General features: G+C 43.3%; 1 protein-coding gene across 9 annotated transcripts in view; it reads left to right on the top strand.

Annotated features, from left to right (window-relative positions):
• The window catches only part of CACNA1B (calcium voltage-gated channel subunit alpha1 B), a 326,623-nt gene that overhangs the window by 273,572 nt on the left and 28,513 nt on the right, over positions 1-24,538 (top strand). For 6 of the 9 annotated variants that reach the window (XM_088664972.1, XM_088664973.1, XM_088664967.1 and 3 more), the window contains 6 exons: positions 1,659-1,775; positions 3,435-3,500; positions 5,856-5,947; positions 10,359-10,509; positions 12,235-12,362; positions 20,025-20,121. In XM_088664972.1, coding sequence (XP_088521098.1) covers positions 1,659-1,775; positions 3,435-3,500; positions 5,856-5,947; positions 10,359-10,509; positions 12,235-12,362; positions 20,025-20,121 — 651 coding nt within the window. Of the gene's footprint in view, positions 1-1,658; positions 1,776-3,434; positions 3,501-5,855; positions 5,948-10,358; positions 10,510-12,234; positions 12,363-17,906; positions 18,004-20,024; positions 20,122-24,538 lie in introns of all 9 variants that reach the window. The other 3 variants (XM_088664966.1, XM_088664968.1, XM_088664974.1) reach the window with 1 other exon arrangement.

Genomic DNA, 24,538 nt, shown 5'->3' on the forward strand with positions numbered 1-24,538 from the left:
GGCGTCTCTTCTTTTTTGCTTTCCTCTTTTCTCTTTATTTGAGGATTGAGTCCCATGTATGGTGTAGACACCCTACTCTGAGCTGCTTACCTCTTTAAAAAAGAAACAAACAGAAAACTGCCGGCCAAGCCAAATGCATGCTTAGCGGCTGTTTCCCTTGAATCTTGACAGAACTGGTGGAATGTAGCACTTGCTGGTGCGACCATCAGCTGACTGGCATATGAATAAGTAGCTGGATAAACCCGTGAGTCGCTTGAGTTCAAATTAGCAAGGTGTGTGGGGTGGGATTGGGGAGGCAGCTTTCATACTGGAAGGCATCTAATAGTATACAGGGGTGGGGAACCTTTTTTCTGCCCAAGGGCCACATCTTCTTTTGGGCAATCTTCCAAGAGCCCCACCTATCAGTGGTGGACAGGGCCAGAGGCAAAAGTGGATGTAGCAATGGATATAAAATTTGACCTTTGGACAGTAGTCAAGTTTGTACATACATCTGTCTCGGTCCTCCATCCAGGCAAGCAAAATGAATGATCAGAGTTGAAGGACATGTTTTAGCTGGTCAAAAGCATTCAGGGTGCAGAACAGTGCCATTGTGAGCCAAATAGAAAGACCCGAGGGGCCCTGGGCTCGAGGTTCCCCACCCCTACTAATGGTAAAAGATGATGGGTGGTGGAAAAAAACAAGTCTTTAACCTGCTTAGCTTTCCTTCAAGGCCCCTGCCTGACTGTGGTACCTCTCCCTGCTCTGTTCTTGAGGAAACCCAAACTGGGCTTTTATGTATCTAGAAAGGAAACAAATTGAAACGAGGCTGCTAAAATTTCCCATTCTGATTTAATTGGCTTCACACCAAACCCAGAGACTATTTGATCAATAGATGGGAAGTAGCCTGCTCTCACACACCAACATCATTTTTGTTGGATTGGATAGTTAGAGGACTTATTTGTTGTTAATCAGAGAATAAGGCAGAATCAAACAATAACGCTACCGGGGCGGTGGAGAGATTTTACACAAAATCCAAGCTCAACTGCTAACATGGTTTTGAACTACCTTGAAGTAAATTGCCCTCTCCCTTAATATAGCATGGAATAGGCTCACATCTGACCTTTCATGACATTGTTTTTAGGCATAGGTAGGTTCATTTCATATGAGCCTCCCCTGGCTTGGTGCCTTCTAGATGTTGTTTTGGACTCTGACTCCCATCAGCCCCAAACCAGCATGGCCCAATGGTCAGGTTGGGTGGGTGCAGTAGTCCAGTCACATATGAGGGGTCCTTGGTTGATACAGACTGCTTTAGACTCCCCTAGTCACAGCCTACAGAATCACAGCTGATAATACTTCCCCATTACTTTTCCTTAACGTGTAGGGTGGGAGGGTTGAAAGCCCAGGAATCCATAAGAGGGATTCCTCTATCTTTCTCTCCCCCCCTCCTTTTTTTTGGCTACCTTCTCCATAGCCAAGGGAGGGACTCTTGTGGAGAGGAGTTTTCTCAAACATGCTGCATGTGGAGTGACCTGCACTGACAAATGTTTCTTTTGGAAGGTTTTCTGGTGGCCGATTTGCTGCTTAGAACGCGAAGCTGGTAATTTTCTTTTCTTTTTTGCGGGCTGTGGCTTCCGATCCCATCCGTGTCTGAAGGACACAAAACCCTTTCCTCTCCACAGGACAATTTCATCAACCTCAGCTTCCTCCGCCTATTTCGGGCAGCCAGGCTCATCAAGCTTCTCCGCCAGGGCTACACCATCCGGATCCTCCTCTGGACCTTTGTCCAGTCTTTCAAGGTGAGGTAGAGGACACTTTCTCAGCAATCTTCCCAAGAGCCATGGGTGGTGGGCAGGACCAGAGGGAAAAGTGGGTGGAGCAACAGGTGTAAATTTGACCTCTGTATAGCAGGCTGGTTTCTACCCACACTCACACAGCCCTATCTATCCTCCATCCAGTTACAGGTAGGTAGCCGTGTTGGTCTGGATCGAAGTAAAATAAAAAAATTCCTTCAGTAGCACCTTAAAGACCAACTAAGTTTTTATTTTGGTATGAGCTTTCGTGTGCATGCACACGAAAGCTCATACCAAAATAAAAACTTAGTTGGTCTTTAAGGTGCTACTGAAGGAATTTTTTTATTATCCTCCATCCAGGCATGCAGGAGGTATTATCAGAGTCCAATGACACATCCCAGCAGGCATAAATCACTCAAGGGGGGGACAAAGCAAAGTGGCCTGGGAAAAGTTCAGGGGCTAAATAGAGGGGCCTGGAAGGCAACATTTGGCCGATGGCCTGAGGTTCCCCACCTATGGTTTTAACAGAGTGTAGGTAGCCATCTATCTGACATGTTGCAGTCAGGGATTTGGGATAAATTTGAATACCTAAGTTGACTTTTTAATGGTGAATCCAACCTAACACGTACTTCCCAAAACAATGTTAACCAAATCACAGTTATGCTTTGAAATTCATGCTTCTGTGGAAGAATGGAAGCCTTTTTCAGACTATTTAAAGAAATATGATGAATACATGATCAGGATTTGAACTATTAGCAACAGAAGAACTTAAAAGATCATAGTAGTGTTAAGATATAAGAGACAGAAGACAAGGTGCTGCAGAGGGAGAGAAATAAACCACCATGGATAAGGGGGTGAGAAGTCAACAAAAATAACAAAGAAAAAATGTTTCGCTATGTATTGAAATGTATGTGTTGATTTAAAAAATGATTAAAAATGAAGTTCGTGGTTCTTTGAATTGTGCAATGTGGTTAACCAGCCAATTACATGTATAAGAAATACAGAAACACAGTTACTAATATACTAATACACTCAAAATGTTTGTAAATACATATATTAGTAAAAATATCGTATGAGGTATTATACTAGATTAAATTGCTTTGCAAACATTTTGAATAACAGGCCATATTGCAAACATAAAATGTATGTTAGGCAAAATTTGCACCAAGACCCAGATGAATTTTTGTTAGGAAACAGCCGTGAGTTTTGGGAGGAAACTTGAAACCGTCAAGGCTTCCCTCGAATAATCCTGAAAACTGTAACTTGTTTAGGGTGATGAGAATGGTTTCTATTTCCCTCACAGAGCTGTCGTTACCAGAGCTCCCTAGGAAAAGGGATTGGCTGTAAAACCACTTTGGGAATTGTAGCTCAGCAAGCGAGAAAATAGGGGCCTTGTAACAACTCTCAACACCCTTAACAAACTACAGTTCCCATGATTTTTTGGTAGAAGCCACGAGTGTTTAACATGCTATGATGTTATTACTTTAAATTTATAGTGCAAAATTGAACTTTAGCCTGGATCCAACCCATTAGGATTTTTATATTCTTTTGGGGTATCAATAAACCTCTGCTTCTATGTGAAACCTTATCCAGGTGTGGCCACTAATTCTTCTTAGTTGTATCATTGCAGGTGTTGATGCTTTCCACCTTTTTTTCCACCCACAGGCGTTGCCTTATGTGTGTCTTCTCATTGCCATGCTCTTCTTCATCTATGCCATTATTGGCATGCAGGTAAATTGCAGCAGTAGTCATATCAAATGCACCAGGCTGGATGGAGTAGGGGATGGGGGAGAAATTCCAAATCTTCGCATTTTAATGCAAAGCTGCCTGATTTGCATTTTCCAAACCAATCTGTGAACTGAAACACAGGTACCCTCCATGATTCACATTGTTTTGTGATGAACTTGGTGATGCAGCACTGCGGCCCACATGCTATCCAGTTATCCAGTTGCTGTTGGTTGTTTTCAGAAAATGCATATATTAGGGAGAAGTATGCATAAGAATGCATATCTTACTGTTTTATTTAACAAAATTTAATATGCCACTCGATTGATTGTTGCATATATATATATATATATATATATATATATATATATATATATATATATATACATACACATACACACACACACACACACACACACACACAAACACAGTATTTTTCCACTTATAAGACACCCCCATGTATAAGATGCCCCCTAAGAAAATGGGGGGGGGGGAGATGGCCCAGTGTATAAGATGCCCCCTAATTTTTGACATAATTTTTTAGGGGGAAAACCTAGTCTTATACATGGAAAAATACTCTCTCTCTCTCTCTCTCTCTCTCTCTCTCTCTCTCTCTCTCTCTCTCTCTCTCTGTGTGTGTGTGTGTGTGTGTGTGTGTGTAAAAGAGCTTAAAACATTACAACACCAACACATCCGGAGAGGCAGAAACAAATTGTTTCTTAAGCAGGTATTGAAAGGAGAATAGCAAAGGTGCCTGCCCATAGCTGCCAAGTTTTCCCTTTTCTCGTGAGGAAGCCTATTCAGCATAAGGGAAAATCCCTTTAAAAAAGGGATAACTTGGCAGCTATGTGCCTGCCCGATGTCAACATCTTAGGGGAAATAAATAACGTACATATATTATGTTAGGGAAAATTGCTTCCAGGAATGTGTACATGAGTCAAAACTACATATACATATTTGGAGAAATTTGCACAAAACTGCTGACAAATTTTTCATGAGGGTTAAAAGAAGTACCCAGCAACATGCAAATTGCTGTGAAAACATGGACAAGTGGATTAAAGATTAAAGGGGGAAACAGAGAGAAACCAAAATTGACTGATTCCTTCACCCTGATCTTGAAGTTCATTTTGAAGTTAGTACAATGGTACCTCTACTTACGAATTTATTGCGTTCCGAACGCACATGCGTAAGTCGGAAAAAATTGTAAGTCAAATCCCATAGGAATGCATTGGGAGAAAAAAATCGTAAGTAGAAGCAACCCTATCTAAAAATTCATAAGTAGAAAAAAATCCTATCTAAACCGCATCCAAGATAGCTCGTAGGGCTCCTATTAGGGCGTATTTTGAGTTTGATGTTCATCCCGATCATAAAATTGTATAAACCATTATACTTGAGAGAGCTAGTAGAAATAAAAGTCCTAAGTTTATGTCTGCTAAGGGGTGCGGAATTGGTATTGGAGTCCATATTATGAGGGCTAATAAAAGGGCTAAGGTTGGTGCTAGAATAAAAAGTGTAGGTGATGCCTGTGTTGGGTTAATGGGTTCTTTAATAAATAGTTTAATTCCATCAGCAACTGGTTGTAAGTAGAGTTACTCGTAAGTAGAGGGTACCACTGTAGTTTGTATCCAATACAAGTCTGATCATGGCTGCATACAACTCAAGTCTAAGAATGCTTGAGGAATTTTATATCTGTGTGCATTCCAAACTGACCTGATTATTACCTACTTTGGGATCTACTTATGTTCTGGATTTTGCATTTCTCTAAATTATTTGATATAATTCTCATTTCAAGGCAGAAACAGAAAAAGATGCAGAGTTCCTATTTTAGAATGTGTCATTGCATAATGTAGGTTGGGGATCTGTTCACAGAAAAACCTTAGTACCTTCACCAAGCTAAAGAAACCACAATGATTAAATTGGTATAAAACAGATTTAATACACTGCTGGTTTAGATCCTCAATTCCACCCTGCTGGTGGAGAGGATATTGTTGTTTAGTTGTTTAGTCGTGTCCGACTCTTCGTGACCCCATGGACCAGAGCACTCCAGGCACTCCTGTCTTCCACTGCCTCCCGCAATTGGTAGCTTCGAGAACACTGTCCCCAATATATTAGGGAAAATGTGTGTGAAAAAGCATACCAATTTTCATGCAGATTTTAAAAGGGGAAAAAAAATACAACAGGCAAACTGAAGATGGGGAGTGGTAAATTGAGAGAAACTGAATTTGACAGATTTTCTCATCCCTAAGCAATATGCTTGCTGTTCCAAACCACAGTCAGTGCTGCTTGCTTTGCTGATGATTTTGTCTCCAATTGGATTTCCATTTAATCTGCTTTTTGACCATTTCCTCTCCCCCACCCCAGGTCTTTGGAAACATTGCACTGAATGATGACACTGCCATCAATCGACACAACAATTTCCAAACATTTTTGCAAGCCCTGATGCTGCTTTTCCGGTAAACAAGAAACCATCTCTCTGTAATCAAATTCATTGACTCTTCAGGCAGTAGCGGAGATTCATGCTCCGGCAACAGGGGGTGGAGAGCAGATGGGGGCGTGGCTGGCATGCGTCCTGGGGTGTGTGGCGTGCCGCCTGGGGACGTGGCGTGCGTCCTGGGGATGTGATGTGCCCCTGCGAGGGCATGACATCCAGCGCTGGCAGGGGGGCAGCCGCAATGGCACCCCACCGGGATTGCGCTGCCAGGGGTGGTGTGCTCCCCCCGCCCCCTCTTCCTCCGCCAGTGCCTTCTGGGGTGGGTGTCAATGGGAGGAGATGAGGCCCTTCATAAGCAAACTATCATCATCTGTGTGTTCACTTAAAATGAAGCAACACCCAGGAACGGGCCATCCAGGACCAGCATAGTTCGACCAATTCACACCAACAATTTGGCAGTAATTATGACATGCCAAACTTCCCACCAGTGCCTGCTTGTTTCGTGTGATGGTCTTTCTTTGTTTGTGCAAGGTCTCACCTCATCTGTCAGTGCATAGGAACATCAGAACACTGGGAGCAGGCTCTCTAACATCCAGTGCTCACCTGATGAGCCCTCATGTTATTATTGATCCCATATAAAAAGTAGTTATTCATGGAGGACATAGTTAAACCATGGAACTCACTCCCACAGGAGTCAGTGATGGTCACCAACTTGGATGGCTTTAAGAGAGGATTAGACAAATTCATGGAGGAGAGAACTGTTCATGGCTACTATCCGTGATGGCTGTGTGTTGCCTCCATAATCAGAGGCAGTAATGCTTTTGAATACCAGTTGCTTGGAAACCCCAGGAGGGAAGAATGTTCTTGTGCTCGGTTCCTGCTTGTGGGTTTCCCATTGGGGCATCTGGCTGTCCACTGTGGGAATAGGATGCTAGATGGGTCATTGGCCTGATCCAGTAGGTTCTTCTGGTGTTTTTGTGTCTGTATGTTTTATTTCCTCCCCTTCAGCATAGGTTCCCTGCTTTGTGGAATACCTTCTCAACTCTCTGGAACTTACTGGCTTCCCCTCTGTTCACATCTTCAGTTCCCTGCTTTCCTTCCTCCCAGTCTCTTTTTCTCATAGTATCTCCACCCTCCACCTTTCTGGCTTCCCCATCCTCAGAGGTAGGACCTCTGCCTGCTTCCATTCTCTCTTAGGGCTTATCCACATTTTGCAGGCACATGTCCATACGTTAAAGCGCCATCTCCAAGCACCTTTTTCTTTTTCTTTTTGCCCCGGAGCTTTTCCTGAAAAAAACACCTCTCTCTTCACCACTGAATTGGAGCAGGTGTCAGTTTGGGTTTTCTGTGAATTGTTGTTTGCAGCAATTCAGTTTAAAGAGTAGGCTTTCATGGGTTCAGACAGAGCTTTAAAGTGTGGACCATGCCTGGAAAGCACAGAAGAAAGGTAAGTGATAAGCCCTCAGTTAGGCACTCTCTGGGGAAATGCAGACAGCTCCTTTGCGACGCACCTCCCTTTCTCTATTACTAGCAGTGTGCAGAAGGAATTCAGTTATTGTTCAAACAACCCACTATACCTTCTTTCTCCCAAATAAACTCCCTGTTTTTATATGGGTTTGCTAGTACATAGAGTACAGTTCCAGCTTTCCAAATAACGTTAGATACGTTGCTGGAATAAGGAGGAACATCCAATTTGACACAACATAGATGAAAGCTTTATTTAACTGGTGAACATGTATATTTCTTTATGGTTTCATTTGTTTAAACTCTTAGTTCATCATCTTCTTTTCATATAACACAGACTTGTTAATACAGCTCCTGCATCCCTCTCCAACACTCTACTCTCCACAACTTCCCACACGCTCCCACTCCCAAAACCCTCTCAAATGAATTAACCGCTACCCATCCTCTTTGAACCAGTGGCTGTCCCGCCCCCCATGGAATGGAATGTGTCAATCAACTAAGAGGTTGGGTTTAACACTTAACACCCTGGAGTTCTACTCAAGCCAGCCCAATCCGTCACATCCTTCTCTATTTTTCAGCTGCATGCTTTCCTCAGCACTGGCTGCACTGCTAGGAGGTGGATGCTTCCTTTCCAATTGGCTGAACAATCTCACTGGCAGCTGCAGAGCTGGCTCCTGACAATATGTTTATGTAAATACTTACATCTTACCTCTCAGCCTCTTGCTGGGACTCCAGCACTCCTGACAAACATCCATTTAAAATGATTACCAACCAATTGAAAGATTCAAATCAGCCAGATATTAAAGCCACATAAGCTGGAGGGGAGGAGTAATGAAACCAAGCTGGAATGCACAAGGAAACAAAAAGATTTGGAAGTATGCAGAAATGTGGGTAAGAAGCCCCTGCCCACAATTAGCATGTGGCCCCCGAAAGGTTTTCCCAAAGGGGAATGTGGCCCACAGACAGACTAAATTTCCCCACCTCTGTTTGATATTTTGCTGATGGTGAAAATGCCACGCATGGCGTGAAATGGTCCTTAAATGATTATGTATGCAAATATCCAATTGTTTAGCTGGAAGGGTGATGGGTGTTAGCATAATCATGCTCAGTTGATGTTGATAAAACTGCAGTGGGCCTTGCTTCTACCTGCCCCCTGCATCTTTCAATTCCTCCCAAGCAGAAGTTAATGCAAACTTAATTGTTTACATCAGACAGCTTGTGTTCATTAATGCAGAACTTCAGCATTACCTGGCATTAATCCTGTGGTATTCAAACTGTTAATGAACACAAATCCTTTATGTGCACAAATCCTAACTTAATTTAATTGGGTCTTTTATTTTCCATAAAGAGATTAGGTGCTTTGCTTCTAAGCTTGTGAGATCTAATTTCTCTCCCCCACTCCTTGATATGACAGAAAACACAGGTCTCTCTGACAGAAAAGTCCAGTTCAAGCAATCTGTCTCTGTGTTCTATCATCTATCTATCATCTATCTATCTCTATCTATTTCCCAGCCTCCAACAGGAAGTCCCAGGGCAAGTCACAGCATTAAAAACAACATTAGAGGGTAAAGGTCTAACAAAGGGAGCACCCTGTACTCATGACACTCCCCTGGGTGATTTAGAACCCAGTTATGCAGGCTTCTAAAGAGGCTCTACCACTTCAGGAAGCTCCTTACTTCTGCCCCAGCTGGTGGACAATTGGGGCACAGCAGAACCTAACAAACACATCTTTGCTCTCTCTGCTTGTGTGTAGGTTTTACACATGAGCAAAAAAACTATATAGGCCAAAGGGGAAAGCCTATAGTAGATCAGGTCTGGGGAAGCTCACTTGTGTGGTCCTTATGCCATGACTTATGTGGGTCTCTATGCCTCTCTAACAGGACCTCAAGTCTCTTTCTAGGCCATACCACACCCTTCACCAGCTCTCCTCCACACATTCCTTGAATGTTTTTGCCTAGCTGGAATGTGTTTTTGAACTATTATAATGCTTCTTGCTTCCTGGATGGAGGGGTGGAGGAGTCTCTTTCTTTCTCTCTTTCTCTCTTTCTCTCTTTCTCTCTTTCTCTCTCTCTCTCTCTCTCTCTCTCTCTCTCTCTCTCTCTCTCTCTCTCTCTCTCTCTCTCTCTCTGTGTGTGTGTGTGTGTGTTGTGTTGGGGAACCTCTAACTTCTATGTGGGTAAAATGTAGCCTACTGTAAAAAGCTAAGAATTGCATTGATGGCTCCACCCATTTTTGCCTCTTGTCCCACCCACCACTTACATGCATTTCCAGGAAGTTCCCCTCCCCCAAAGAAGTACCACCCTTGGGCTGAAAAAGGTTCCCAACCCCTTTGATATAGTATACAGTGAGGGAGCTATTGTAGATGTTGCTTTCTCTAGTTCTACTCCGATTGCTCCTGCTTGCACATTCTATACCACCCACTAAATAATTTTAAGGTACACCACAGGCAGATGGAATACACATGCAATACATGTACAAGGCCAATAAGCAACCATAAGAGATCTGCTGGATCAGGCCAGTGGCCCATCTAGTCCAGCATCCTGTTCTCACAGTGTCCTACCATGGGCCTATGGGCTGTCTGAAAGCAGAACCTGAGCTCAACAACATTCTCCCATTTTGTAGTTTCCATCAATTGGTATTCAAAAGCATTACTACTGTCATCGGTGAAGGTAGAACATAGCCATTGAGTTTAATGGCCACTTACACTCCATGAATCTGCCTAATCCTCAGTTAAAGCCATCCAGGTTGGTGACCATCACTGCCTCCTGCAGGAGCAAGTTTCATACTTTGACTCTGCATCCTTTTGCATTTCCTGACTCTCCCAACATTCAGCTTCATTGGGCACCCATGAGTTCTAGAGCTTTGCGAGAAAAGGAGGAAATGTTTTCTCTATTCCCTTCCTCGCCCTATGGATAATTTTGTACACTTCTTTTTAGTTCAATAAGACAGCTTCTTTTTTCTGCTTTCAGGAGCGCCACTGGAGAAGCTTGGCATGAAATCATGCTTGCATGTCTCAGCAACCAAGCCTGCGATAAGCTCTCCAACCTTGGCAAAAATGAGTGCGGCAGTGACTTTGCCTACTTTTACTTTGTCTCCTTCATCTTCCTCTGCTCCTTTCTGGTGAGTTGGTCATTCCAATTGTCTTGCTGGCCCATCCCTGCACTGCAACTACCCTCCACATTCAAGGTCCTCAGTCCCCCAGAGATATGCATCTTAAGTATCAAAAGCAAGGGTAAATAAGTATTAATGGTTGCATCTAGTTTGTTTATCTGGGGGTACTCAATGGTACCCAGTACCAGCACCTCTTTTTCTTGTTTTTTAAAAGTGTGGCACTTACATTAACAACTTCATGTTGAGTGCTATTTTTCTAGAAGAAAAGCACTGACTGCATCCTTTAATCAATGACACTCTGCCATATTGGTGAAACAGCACATCACAAAGAAACTACAGTATCTAGTTTCTTTTTGTGCAATGCTTCACCAATGTGCAGGTAGTGGCACTGATTAAGGAATGTTTCAATGCAGCCAGACATGCTATCGTATCAAAACAGCTTTTTATGTTTTGCAGTGTCCTATCAACATGGAAACGAAGGAACTGAAAGCTGCGGCACTCTGCACATGCTCCAATTCTGGAATGATTTTTTTTTTTAAAAAATGCAATTCTCCTAGTTAAACTGAAATTTGAGAGGAGTTATATTGTAGCCAGCCCTACCGTTAGGCAGAGTGTGGTGACAGTTGCATAAGGTGCCAACATGTTGGGAGGCAGTTACCAATGGTGAATTGCTAGAGAACAGTGTTGTGTGTATGTATCATTCAAGCAGCTCCCTGCCACTTAAACTAGCCTACTGTCCTTAGGCTGAGTGGAGGAGGATGACCCATTGGCAGTATTGAAGTAGCATTCGATAACCAGTCTGGCTGGCTTTTGTTCATGGAGTGGGAGGTGGTGGTTATTTCATCAGGCAGCAAAATGCTCCCAGTGTGGCTCTGGGCAGGATGTAGAGCAGAATTCAGCAAAGCCATAGAACAATACGGACAAAGAAATGAAGAAACCCCCTTTTCACTGTAGCTGAGAAGAGGGACAACCTTCATCAGCCAAAGTACTGCTTTCCAGGGGTCACACCCTAGTGGTGGGGAGGGTCAGAGGCAAGAAGTGGGAGCAGCAATGGACAGGACAACCTTTCCACCCACCAGCAGGTTGTATTCCAGCTCAGTGGCTTCTACGTTATGCACACCTCATCTCTCTCTCTCTCTCCATCCAGGCAAGCAAGGGGGGCTTAGCAGTATTCAAGGATGTGTTCAAGGATGCTTCCCAGTTGGGCAAAAGCATGAGAAGGGCATGGAAGGGAGACATGGGACATGTTCACACCATACATTTAAAACACTATGGAACCACTTTTAAATGCCATGGTTCCCCCAAAGAATACTGGGAATTGTAGTTCGTTAAGGGTTTTAGGAGGCCCCTATTCCCTACAATTTCAACCCCTTCCCCCCGGGGAACTCTGTGAATTGTAGCTCTGTGAGGGGAATTGGGACCTCCTTAGAACTCTCAGCACCCCTAGCAAACTACAGCTCTCAAATTTTGGGGGGGATGAGCCATAACTGTTTAAAGTGATACTATAGTATTTTCAATGTATGAGTGAATGGGTCCACAGATTTCTGCATTTGACACTTTAGACTCCACCTTTTTCTCAACAACAACAACAACAACAAGAACAACAGTTTATTTATACTCCTCTTCCTTTTTGAGTTATCCTTTTGTTTTTTGCATTTATTCCTTAATAAGAGAAGCTAATGTCTTTCCTCCTTCCCACCCCCAATTTCATCTCCCTCACCCTCCCCTTTGCAGATGTTGAACCTGTTTGTGGCTGTAATTATGGACAACTTTGAGTACTTGACACGAGACTCTTCCATCCTAGGACCCCACCATCTTGATGAGTTTATCCGCGTTTGGGCTGAGTACGACCCTGCAGCCTGGTACGTATGCTCTTGCAAGTGCACCTTAAAATAATAGAATAGTAGAGTTGGAAGGGACCCAAGGGTCATCTGGTCCAATCCCCAGGAATGCAGGAATCTCAACTAAAGCATCCATGACAGATGACCATCCAACCTCTGCGTACAAACCTCCAAGGAAGGGGAGTCCACAACCTCCTGAGGGAGTCTGTTCCACTGCTGAACAGCTCTTACTGTCAGAAAGTTTTTCTGTATGTTTAGTCAGAATCTCCTTTCTTGTAACTTGAAGCCATTGGTTCGAGTCCTGCCCGCCAAAGCAAAAGAAAATTGGTTCCCTCTTCCATGTGACAGCCCTTAATATTTGAAGATGCCTATAATATCTCCTCCCAGTCTCCTCTTTTCCAGGCTAAACATACCCAGCTCCTTCAACTGTTCTTCATAAGGTTAGGCTTCTAGACCCTTGATCATCTTGGTTGCCCTCCTCTGCACACATTCTAGCTTGTCAACATCCTTCCTAAATTGTGGTGCCCAAAGCTGGACACAGTATTCCACACAGTGCTGTCTCACCAAGGTTGAACAAAGTGGTACTATTACTTCCCTTGATCTGGACACCATACTTCTGTTGATGCAGCCTAGAATAGTGTTAGCATTATTTATTTATTTATTTATTTATTTATTTATTTATTTATTTATTTATTTATTTTGCCACTGCATCACACTGTTGACTCATGCTTAGCTTGTGGTCCACCAAGACCCCTAGATACTTTTCACATGTACTGCTAGTAAGCAAGATGTCCCCTATCCTATATTTGTGCATCTGGTTCTTCTTGCCTAAGTGCAGAACCTCATCTTTGTCTGTACTGAAATTCATTTTGTTAGCTTGCGCCCAGTTCTCCAATCCATTAAGATCATTTTGAACTCTGATTTTGCCTTCTGTGGCATTAACTACTGCTCCCAGTTTGCTGTCATCGGCAAAATTGATGAGCATCTCCTTAATTCCTTCATCCAAGTCATTTATAAAGATTCCTTCCAGTAGCACCTTAGAGACCAACAAAGTTGGTCGTAGGTATGAGCTTTCATGTACATGTGTATCTGAAGAAGTGTGCATGCACACGAAAGCTCATACCAATGACAAACTTACTTGGTCTCTAAGGCGCTACTGGAAGGAACTTTTTTTATTTTGTTTCGACTACGGCAGACCAACACGGCTACCTACCTATATTTATAAAGATGTTAAACAACAACAGGCCCAGGTCAGAACCCTGCAGCACCCCACTTGTCACTTTTCCCCAGGATGACAAGGAACCATTAATGAGTACTTTTTGGGTTCAGTCTGTCAACCAACTACAAATCCACCTAACCTCATTTTACCAGCTTCCTTTCAAGACTATCATGAGGGACCTTGTCAAATGTCTTACTGAAATCAAGATGCACTATGTCCACAGATTCCCTTGATCCACCAAGCTTGTAATTTCATCAAAAAAAAAAAGAAATGAGTTTGGTCGGGCATGACTTATTTTTGAGAAACCCATGCTGAGTATTAGTAATCACAGCAGCATTTTTGATAAATATATAATCTATTCTCGCACATTAGGGTAATCTGTGCAGTTCGAGTTCACCCATTAATCATCTCACCCCCTCAGTCCTCTCCCCATCGACATTTTCAGAGATTGAAAGAAGTGCTCAAATTATGGGGGGAGGATGAGCAGAGGGAATAATACTCTTTTAATGCTTCTGAATACCATATGCAAATAGGACGAGCACTGTTGCAATTAGATGCTGTTGGTGGGGTTCCCATTGGGTCACTGTGAGAACAGAATGAGGGACTACATGCTCTGCTGCTTTGTTCCATTAGGGTTCTTCCTATGATCCTTTTTTTAAAAAAAGGCTGCCTTAACTAACCATCTTAGAGGGCATGCAGTGGGTAGGACTGAAGACGAAGGAACCAGCAGATTAGTTTGTGGATTTCATTAAGGGCATCTCTGTCTCCCTACCCCAATAATTTGAGTACTGATGATAACTTGACCTATGCCAATGTGAATATTGATGCAATGAAATATTTAAAATGCAACAAACTCGTTGCCTGCTAATTTAGTCTTGTAAATCAAGCCCCAAAAGTTACAAGTCAGCATAATTATTTTAAGCAGGGCTGGGGGAGGAATTCAATTTTATTTGTATCTTCATAAGAAACTACCAAATTTGCAGCTCTTGAAGCAACACGTGAACCAAAACACCTCTTCTTCCAAAATTGCACTCTGAATTTTGCAATGCAGTTTCCCAACCAAACAACGTGTTACAAAAACATACATATTATGGGGAAGTGTGCATGAAAATGCATATATTGGTGAATAAAACATACAATATGCATTATGTTAGGGAACATGACTTGCAAAAATGCATGTAGTAGTTGAAATTGCAGACAAAAATGAGTTTTGTAAGAAATTAGCACTATAATGCTGATGTAATTCCAGAGGATTTAAAATAAAATAGAACTAAATAATTGATAGATGCTGCAGAAATGCAGAACAAATTTAAATTAGAAAAATGAGAGGAAAACTTAAATTGACCAGTAAGTCCATCCCTATCTAAGAGGCTCGTAGACTTCAATGCCACTACCCAGAAGTCCCCTCCCTGGTAGCCAGAATGTGTCTTCTACCAAGTAGACTGATGGAGGAAAGGAAGATTGCTCAGTGTGGGAGGGTACTTACCACTTCCTCTGGGTCCAGCATAGCAGCCAATGAGATTGGCAAGCAGGGGTCAAGGCAGTCTCTCCTTCCTCCACCAGCCTGCTCACTCCCTCTGGATAGAATTCCAGGTAATCTCCCAGGTGAGTTGCTAATTGCAAGGCTGCACTACTTGCAATGATCACATGAATAATATGGTTGTCTGACTCCACTCACAGGTGGAAATCAATGGAGAGGTAAGTAGATATTGGAAGTCAATTTTATGGGACCTGGGAGAATAACAGCAATGCATAGATCCACAAACTTCCTTTCTGCTGATGTGGAAAGAAACTTAAGAAATAAAACAAAGAGAAATCAAGCTAATGATGTTTGGGAAAGATGCTTATGATTACTAGAAATGTGATGAAATGCCTTTTTGCCTCTACTTTAAATGTTTTCTATGTGAAGTGGGTTGATCTAATAACATTTTGATATTTTAATAATGCCATCTTCCGGTGTTAGTTTCTGAACTTAAAAGAACTGTATTTGAACTTGTTCTGTTCTGCGAAGAATATAAGGCTATTACTTGGGTTCTCTCCCTCCCTCCCTCCCCCTCTGCTTCTCCCTCCCTCCCCTCCCCTTTCAGAATATTACTGGGCACCTTCCAGAATTTCTGAATGATAACTTTCATCATCCCCAACTGACAGTCATGCTGACTGTGGCCAATGGGAATAGACCAAAACCTCTGGAGGGCACCAGGTTGGAGATGACTCATATTAAAGGATATATTCCCCCTCCCTTCTTTAAAAAAATAAAAGAAATGCATGTTGATTATCTTCTCAGCTGCCAAGTGAATTGGGATGGTTATTGAACTGGCATGAGAAGTTGCCCATCTCTCAGGTGATAACCCAATCCACAGATGGAATGATTATCAGTTGTAGCCAATGTTGATTGTACTCAATAGGCCCACTGAAATTAGTGGGCAAGGGCCACTTAGGTTTGTTTATTTCAGTGGGTCTACTCTGAGTCGGACTAGCATTGTATAAAATCCACTAGGTGAATTTTAAATGAGTAGATCCATTGAAATTAATAGACCTAAGCTAGTCAAGTTTATTAATGTCAGTGGGTAGGGCCAGCATTGGATATAACCGTATGCTCCCATTATTGGGTGTTTTGCAGTTCATTTCCACGCAGGACAGTATCATATGAGGATAATTATAAACAGATTTCAAACTACACTGCCTCCCCCAAACAACCCTTGGAATCATAAGAGTTCTGTGCTTGGACTATACCATTTCAAATTGGAGGTAGAAGCTCACCTGGCTGCATGGGCATGTGCACACACACACACACACACACACACACACACACACACATCCTTCCACGTAGAAAACTGTAGATACCAGGATGACGGATTATAGCATAACCATTACCCTGATATGCACGCCGCCATATGAACTCCCACCTGTACAATGCAGTGGTACAGTCCAGAGATATCACATTATTCCTTTTATTTCCAGTCTTCAGGGTCGGAGTGCAACTGTTATATAACCAAACAGCAACAGACATACCAAAATAGTCCCATGCATGAGACAGAGGTTCAGCAGAGGCTGGGTCTGTCAGGGTTAATACAGCTTCACCCTGCATTGCAGATCCTGCATTATTGAGCAGGCAGCGTGAACTAGATGACCCCAAAGACCCCATCCGAATCCTTGCTGCTGTGATTCCAAGAGTTGCTCTTGCTTATGACAGTTACTTTCCAGCTTCACAAGAATGTAATATGAGCCCTGCTGGATGCCACCTTCTGAATGTTAGTCTTCACTACAATTTGTTGCAGTAGAGATGGGGAACCCACAGATGTTGCCAAACTTCAACTCCTACCATCTCAGATCATTAGCCGTGCTGGGTGAGGTTGATGGGAATTGTAGTCCTTTTTTTTTTAAGGGTCAGAGGTTCCCCACCTCTATCCTAGCAAGCCAGTTTTTTGACAACTCAGGGACACTATTTTTTTGCACTTCCCTAACATTCACATCACTCCCTTTTCATGTTTTGATAGCTGCTTTAAGCCTTAAGAACACCAGATTAGCCTGGCTGATCTTGTCCGTCATTGTGGGCCCACCAGGTGCCCAAATAAGAAGCCCCAAACTAGAACATGAGTGCAACACCACCCTTTTGATTCCCAACAGCAGGCATTCAGAAGCAAACTGCTCCTTACAGTGGAGGCAGAACACAGCCATCATGGAAGTGAACTGCAAAACTTGCAGGCATGGAAAACAAAGCCACTGTCCCTGATTTACCTGTCATTATCGACTCTTTCCTGTGCCTCAGGCAGTTTGAAGGGCCATTGCTCAGTAGTAGTGCATTTGGCTTAGCTTGCAGAAGAAGCTGGGTTCCACCCCTGACATCTCTAGGTAGGGCTGGGAGTGATCCCTATCTGCAATCCTGGAGAGCCGCTGCCAGTCAGAGTAGGCAACACTCAGCAAGATGGACCAGTGGCCTGACTCAGTACAAGGCAGCTTGCTCTGTTCCAGCACGCCTTTTTTGTATTCATTTAAAAAAAAAACACGTTTCCCCTTATTGTTTTAATAATTAATTTACAACTGAGGATGTTTTTAAAATTCTTCTAGGGATTGGATGAATTCAATAGGGCTGTTTCTGAGTGGATGTCATCGTGCAGTCCTATGTCTATCTTCCACTGCTGCTGAAATATTTCCCTCCACAGCTAGTTGTAAAGGAAATCTGGAGACTCTGAAATTGAACACGACTCTCCCATTCTTTCTTCTATTTTTTTATGTTTTTAGGGAGGAGGGTTGACGTCAGGAGGCTCCGGAATGGAGCCATCTTTCTTCCATGTATTCCCCCCCCCTTTTTTTGGTCATAACTCATGATTTTTTTTCCTTTCCAGTTGCCGGATACATTATAAGGAGATGTACAGTTTGTTGCGAGCTATTGCTCCACCTCTGGGCTTAGGAAGGAAATGCCCTCACAGGGTGGCATACAAGGTTTGGCATTTCAGCGGGGGGGAACCCTTCCAGTATATTTCTCCTCTATTTGTTTGCCTTGAATTTGAACCTTTAATTTAATTTGATTAAAACAAACAAACAAATAAACAAACTTGAATTACAAAGGCAAAGAAAAAGAAGAATAAACTGGACTGAACTAACCCCTTTGCCTGAACAAGAATGATTGACAAGCCCCCACCCCCTTCCTTTGATCTTACCCTTTCCCATCTAGCATCCCTCCTCACACACAATGATGCACACCTGCCTAGACATGGGCAGCTTTATGAGACAGTCAGCTTTGAAAAGGTTCCCTTCTCCAGAACAGGGGTGGGAGGAGTTGGGGGCAGGCTACCCTATTCCAAAAGTTTTGAGTTAATTGATTGAGGAGGTGCTCACCAAATTTACAGATGGTGCCAGGCTGGGCTAGCAAATAGAATGTGGGTTCAAGATGACCTTAACAGATTCGAGGGCCAAAAGTAACAAAATGAATTTCAATAGGGACCAAGGTATGGGTCAGTACCGAGGCAGGAATAACCATATGCACAAATATGAGATAGGGGACACCTGGTTTACTAGCAGTACTTGTGAAAAGAATCTAGGGGTCTTGGTGGACCACAAGTTTAACATGAGACAGCAGTGTGATGCAGCAGCGAAAAAAGCTAATGCTATTCTAGGCCGCATCAACAGAAGTATAGTGTCCAGGTCAAGGGAAGCCATAGTACCACCCTATTCTGCCTTGGTCCGACCACAGCTGCTGACATGGAAGTACAGACCTGGTGCCAGGGGTAAGCTAGGTCAGGCACTGACTGAGGGTCCCTCCGCTGGGTCCCTCACCAGCTCAACCCAACCATTCACCACCCTCCCTGCTAGGGCCCTAAATGTTTTTCAGTGATGGGTGACAGAGTTGCTTTTGTACAAAAGGCAATCCGAGTTCTCCAAGCAGGCTGCTTGTCCATTTATGTGTCCCCAAACGTAATGTTGTGGCCTATCAGTCTCTGAAATCTGTTTCATGGCTCTATAGTCTAGACGGGACTGAAAAAAGTCTGGGGATCCAGTGGAAGGTGAGGAGTGCAGCTGTTGCCCAAGATGTGCTGGCCGAGGAAGCATGTGGCACAAGCAGTGCTGGTCCCTACCTTGGTTGGCAGGGACATTGGGAGGTGGGGGCATTGTTGTCACTAAGCCAAGGGCCCTCTGAAGTCTGATGCCAGCCTTTTGTTATTGAAAGTGGAGACCTTCCTTATTTTTGCCTCCATTTTACCCATTATTAGCATCGCTTCCAATCTAAGCAACAAAAGCCTGCCCCAGGAAAGGAGAACCATTTTATTAAAGCCATGTCTGACTGTCCCATAATGCTCTGTATCGCTTCTCCTCGGCATGATAAGTACAGCCCCTTGACACCTGCACAACCACTTGTTTGAGAATATATGGGAATGCTCCCCCCCCAAACCCATGGTTTCAAACCTCTTTCCTTCCCACCTGCTTTTGTCCACACTCAATCATTCTGTACTGCTACCGCAGGGATTTGAACCTCTCTTTTTTTTAAAGAAAAAAGAAAAAGAGAAGACGATGAGCACATGGAAAGAGAGGTGCTCAATGACAGGGATAGCCAAAGTGGTGCTCTCCAGTTGATGCTGGACTCCCAACTCCCATTGTTCCTACCTATTGGCCATGCTGGCTGCAGCTGATGGCAGCTGTAGTCTGGCAATGGCTAGAGGGCACCAGGTTGGCTACCCCAGCTCAAAGAGATGAAATTGGAAAAGAAACCATCTGTTTTAACCCTCCTCTTTGTTATTAACCTCCCTTTGTTTTGTTTCTACTCCCTGAAAACAATCTAATTAATCAGATCTCTCTCCTTCTCTCTTGCTCTCTTGTCTGCTTTCCACTTCATCCCTGGTCCCCCTCCCCTCTGTTTTGACACTTGGCTCTAACTTGGTTCTTCCCCCACCTGTGATCCCTCCCCATCTTCTGGCTTCTGCTTCTTTCTCTCTCTCCCCCTCTCTTTCTATCTCTCTGGTTCCAAGTGGGCGTATCAGTTACACGGACATGTATGAGATGCTGAGACACATGTCCCCACCACTTGGACTGGGAAAGAAATGCCCAGCTCGCGTTGCCTATAAGGTTAGACCAGACAACCAGTGCCATCTGTTCTGTTGTTGCTAAGGCTGAACTGCCTCCATTTCCTGTAGTATTTGTGGTGTCTTCTAAGCTATTTCAGATGCTTCATAATCTCCCTAGTTCAGGGGTGTCCAACACATGGCCCAGCCCATAGCAGCTGTACAACAAAGAGGCTACTGGGACGGGAAACACACCGGCAGCAGAGGCTGGTGCTAATTGGGACTGGTAGAGTGGAAGGCAGTGAGATCAATGGCAGGTGGAGTCAGAGAAGATAGCTGATGGAGCCAGAGTCAATAATAGGCATAGCCAACTAATTGTGGCCTTTCCCCCATCCTCCTCTTTGCTGAATTCTACAAGGGCAAAACTACAAGGGCAGATAGGTGCCCTTGCACTGCCCCACTCGCCTTAATTGGGCAAGTTCCACTGCCATCACACGGCTTTCAGAAATGTGGAGCCCACAGGGTCCTATAACTGGAACTCCTACTTGGTCCTTTGGCTTCAAGCAGCAGGCAGATTCTAAGTGCCACCATAGGCATACAGAGTTCAGGTAGGGGCTTAGGAGAGTTTGTGTACTCAAATCCAAGTGCTTGAAGCCTGAACATTTAAAAGGGGCTCATGCCCCACCAAAGAGTTACTGGTGGAGGGGCCATAGCTTATTGGTAGGGTATCTCTCTTCAATACAGAACATACCAGGTTCACTCCCTGGCACCACCAGGTAGGTTTGAGACAGACCCCCATCTGAAATTCTGGAGACCCATTGCCAATCAGAGTAGAAAATTCTGAGCTAGATGGACCAATGTTAGTGCATTTGCCTTGCATGCAGAAAGCCCCATGTTCAATCCTCTGTGTCTCCAAGTAGGGTTGGGAGAGACTCCAAGCTTGAAACTCTAGAGAGTAGCTACCAGTTCAGTGTAGACAAATGAGTTATTTGAACCAGTGGTCTCACTGAGTACAAGGCAGCTTCCTATGTTCCCATGGTTTGACTCAGTGTTCTCCTATCAATCTGTCACCTTCCCTTTAAGAGACCTGGAAGAGACCTCTTATGCAAGATGGCAAGGAGAGAGAGAGAATGTAAATTTAATATTTTATGAGAAGGGGGATTTATGGGTGAGTCTGTGGGTTAAGAAATGAAGCCATTTCAATCCATTTGAGTTTGACACCCCTGTTCTAGTTTGAAACATTCCGCATCTCTGACTAAGTCATTACAGCTGTGGTGCCCATTACACCTTTCTAGCTAGCTGAGTTTCTACCTGTCCATAAATATATTTATATCCTGGTTCATTTTTTGGATTCTACCTGACCCCTTCCTTTTCTGTTTGCATCAAGTAAGAGACCAATAATTCCCTTGTCAAGGCTGTCTTCATGACAACATGTGCTTAGACTTAACAAATCATTAGGGCGCATTGACTCCAGCTCTGTGCTCACTGAAAGCCAACATGTTTCTTCAGAAAAAGCATGTGATACAGTTCTCCTAGGACTGTACTACGGACTGTACTACTTCAGAATGCACTGCCTCTGTAATGCACGGATAGACAAGCTGTGTCCTCCAAGTGTGTTGGGCTACCATTTCCATTAGCCCAAGACAGCACAGTCTCTGGAGTTGTAGTCCAAAACACCTGGAGATTACTTGATCATCTACCCCTGCTATGTAGGTTGAAAACTGATTTTCCATGGCACTACTTTCTGTATTAATGTGTTCAACCCTGGTATACCCATTGTACATTGTACCTGCCTGAGGATGTGGTTCACCCATCAGACTATGGGAGTGACATCCCTGCAGCTTCTCCAGCTCCTCAAACACGCAGGTGCATGGAACTGAAGATTCAGCTACAAATCCTTTAAGGATTGTAGATAGTTCTTGCAGGGGGTGGCGTCACTAGAAAGAAAAGTGCTGCAAACCTTCTTAAACCTTCAGATGTCTGGCCCTTTGCTGGGACAACATATTCTACAGCTCATCTAGGAAAGCCTACTGGGAGCTGCCCAGGGTCCTGAATTGACTGGAATAAACTATGCTAATTGCTACCGCTTCCCCTGGGACCTAAGTCCTAACAGAAGAGGATCTTTGTCTTAAATGAACATGATCCTCTTTGTAGAAGGGAAATTAACTCCTGCAGAGAAAATTTGTTCCTGGAGAGTATGGATGTAAAACAATCCTCCTGTAACTACAGAAACAGTGATTCACCTTTGTTCTAGTGAAAGCAGAGTAAGAGATTCCCATGTTAACAAAACAGCTGCATACTTTTGCATTGGCTTTCTGCAAGAGTCTATTCAGATCAGATCAGGTTTGTTTATTTGTATTTAGTCATCAGACCATCACATAACAAAAGGTTAACATTATGGAAGTAACACAAGGTTACACAAATAGAACTTAACTCAAGTCCAAATACAACTATATGCAACAAAAACAAACTTAAAATTCCAAAGTCCATCTTTGACCAAGCCTCTGGCTGATTGACATCCAATGCCATTTTAAAATGTGTTGGATTACTGGGTTGTTATTTTTATTTTGTTTTTGTTTTTATTATGTATTTTGTGTTTTTATATTGTGTTTTTATGTTGTGAACCACCCTGATACCTGCAGGTATAGGGCAGTATACAGTTTTAAAATAATAATAATTACAATTGCCCCTCTTTTACCAAATATTAATATAAAATAAATTTATGCAAGTCTGAATGAAATTATATAATAAACCAAGATGAATAGAAGCTTTAGAGATATATGACACAGCATTCTATTTTAAGAGACTGACCAATATTTTACATTTCTGAATAAGGATCAGTGTAGAGTTTTAACTTAATTAACTCCCAGCTAATTAGAAGAGGTGGTTCTGAAGGAGAGAGTAAATTAAACATAGGTGACATTGTAAAAGCTTCTTTAAATACACTCTTAAGGAATAAATGCTATAGCATCATTGGCTTTCTTGAGCTCAGTGAACTCACTAATGCATTTTAATTTGCTCCAGATAAGATTTTAATCAATCAGAAAGTGGATTGTGCTCAGTTGTATGATAGTTTTTGCCTCTCAATGTTGCAGTCAAGAATTCAATGAGAAGGCAAGCATGACACAGATGAATTTACATTGATGAACCCAGGATAAGCAAGGTTCAGTTGCATTCATTCAGTAACTCCTTCTTACCATGGCCACTATCTAAGTTCATCACACCATTGATAGGTTCACAAACCCTGTACCCTGTTCAGGGCTTTAGGCCAAGCATCCCCAAACTTCGGCCCTCCAAATTTTTGGACTACAAATCCCATCATCCCTGACCACTGGTCCTCCTAGCTAGGGATCATGGGAGTTGTAGGCCAAAACATCTGGAGGGCTGCAGTTTGGGGGTGCCTGCTTTAGGCTCACAGGGGAAGCAGGTGCAGTGAAAGCTGAATTTCTTCTGGGAGACACACTCAGGTCAAGAGGCAAAACCTTAGTGAATTTTTAACAGACATCAGTGAATTCAGGACCATGGACAGATCCCAAAGGGCACCACTGCCTGTATTGTAGCTATAGCAGGACGTTGTCTCAGCAGAGAGCTAAAGCTTATGTAGGCTGTCAATTGCACTTTGTCCTGCTTCCCTAGGGGAAGCTGACTCTTTTTTAATCATCCCTTGCCCAATTTTGCATCCATTGGCTTCTGAGAGATTGGGAAGATGGAGATGCTGCAGGAGGGCAATGGCAGAAAACAGCACCTACGTAGAGCAGCCTAGACCTCATCCTCTTCTGAGTTATTGTTAGACCCTGGGGCCACAACACTATGAGGAGCAGAGTAATGTTAAAGGCCTTGAAAGCTCAGAGCCCTGTAAGGCTTCTGGCTGTGCATTGGCAGTCATGTCACTGTCAGCAGGCGGAGTCTGGGGAAAATGGTTCCATGGGCCAGATCTGAAACCCTACTGAATCAGCTGAATGAGCAAGGTCCCAATAGAACACGTGCAGCGGATACTTGCAGAAAGTAGAGTTCAGCTGTCCTGCTCATCAGCTGATTGGTAGTAATACTGAAGCCTCAGGCACCTTAAAGCACTACACAGTGTTCATTCAAAGTGCCTGATCAACTAACATCATTGTGACATCAGATGACTGACAGGTGGGTAGCCATACCCCCCTGTCAATTTTGTCCTACAAGATTAATTTGGATAAAAATCTGGCCTGTGGAGTCAAAAGGATACAACTGTGCTCAAAAGTGGTTCACTTAAAAAAAAAACACAACCCTGTCAAAATACAGTAGTACCATAATGAACATAATTTTAAAAAATATAGCACTGCAAAATAATACACAAGATCAATGCATTTAGCCTGCATTAAGTGAGCATAAAGCAAGGATAAATCTCACTAAAAGTTCAAGTAGAAATACCCAAGACTTTGGATCCAAAAGTAGGCCCAAAGCTAATAACAATAGCACCTACCAGTACCCTACCCATCATATACACC

This window comes from Zootoca vivipara, chromosome Z2 (genome assembly GCF_965207765.1).
Source record: "Zootoca vivipara chromosome Z2, rZooViv2.hap1.1, whole genome shotgun sequence".
Taxonomy (NCBI): Eukaryota; Metazoa; Chordata; class Lepidosauria; order Squamata; family Lacertidae; genus Zootoca; species Zootoca vivipara.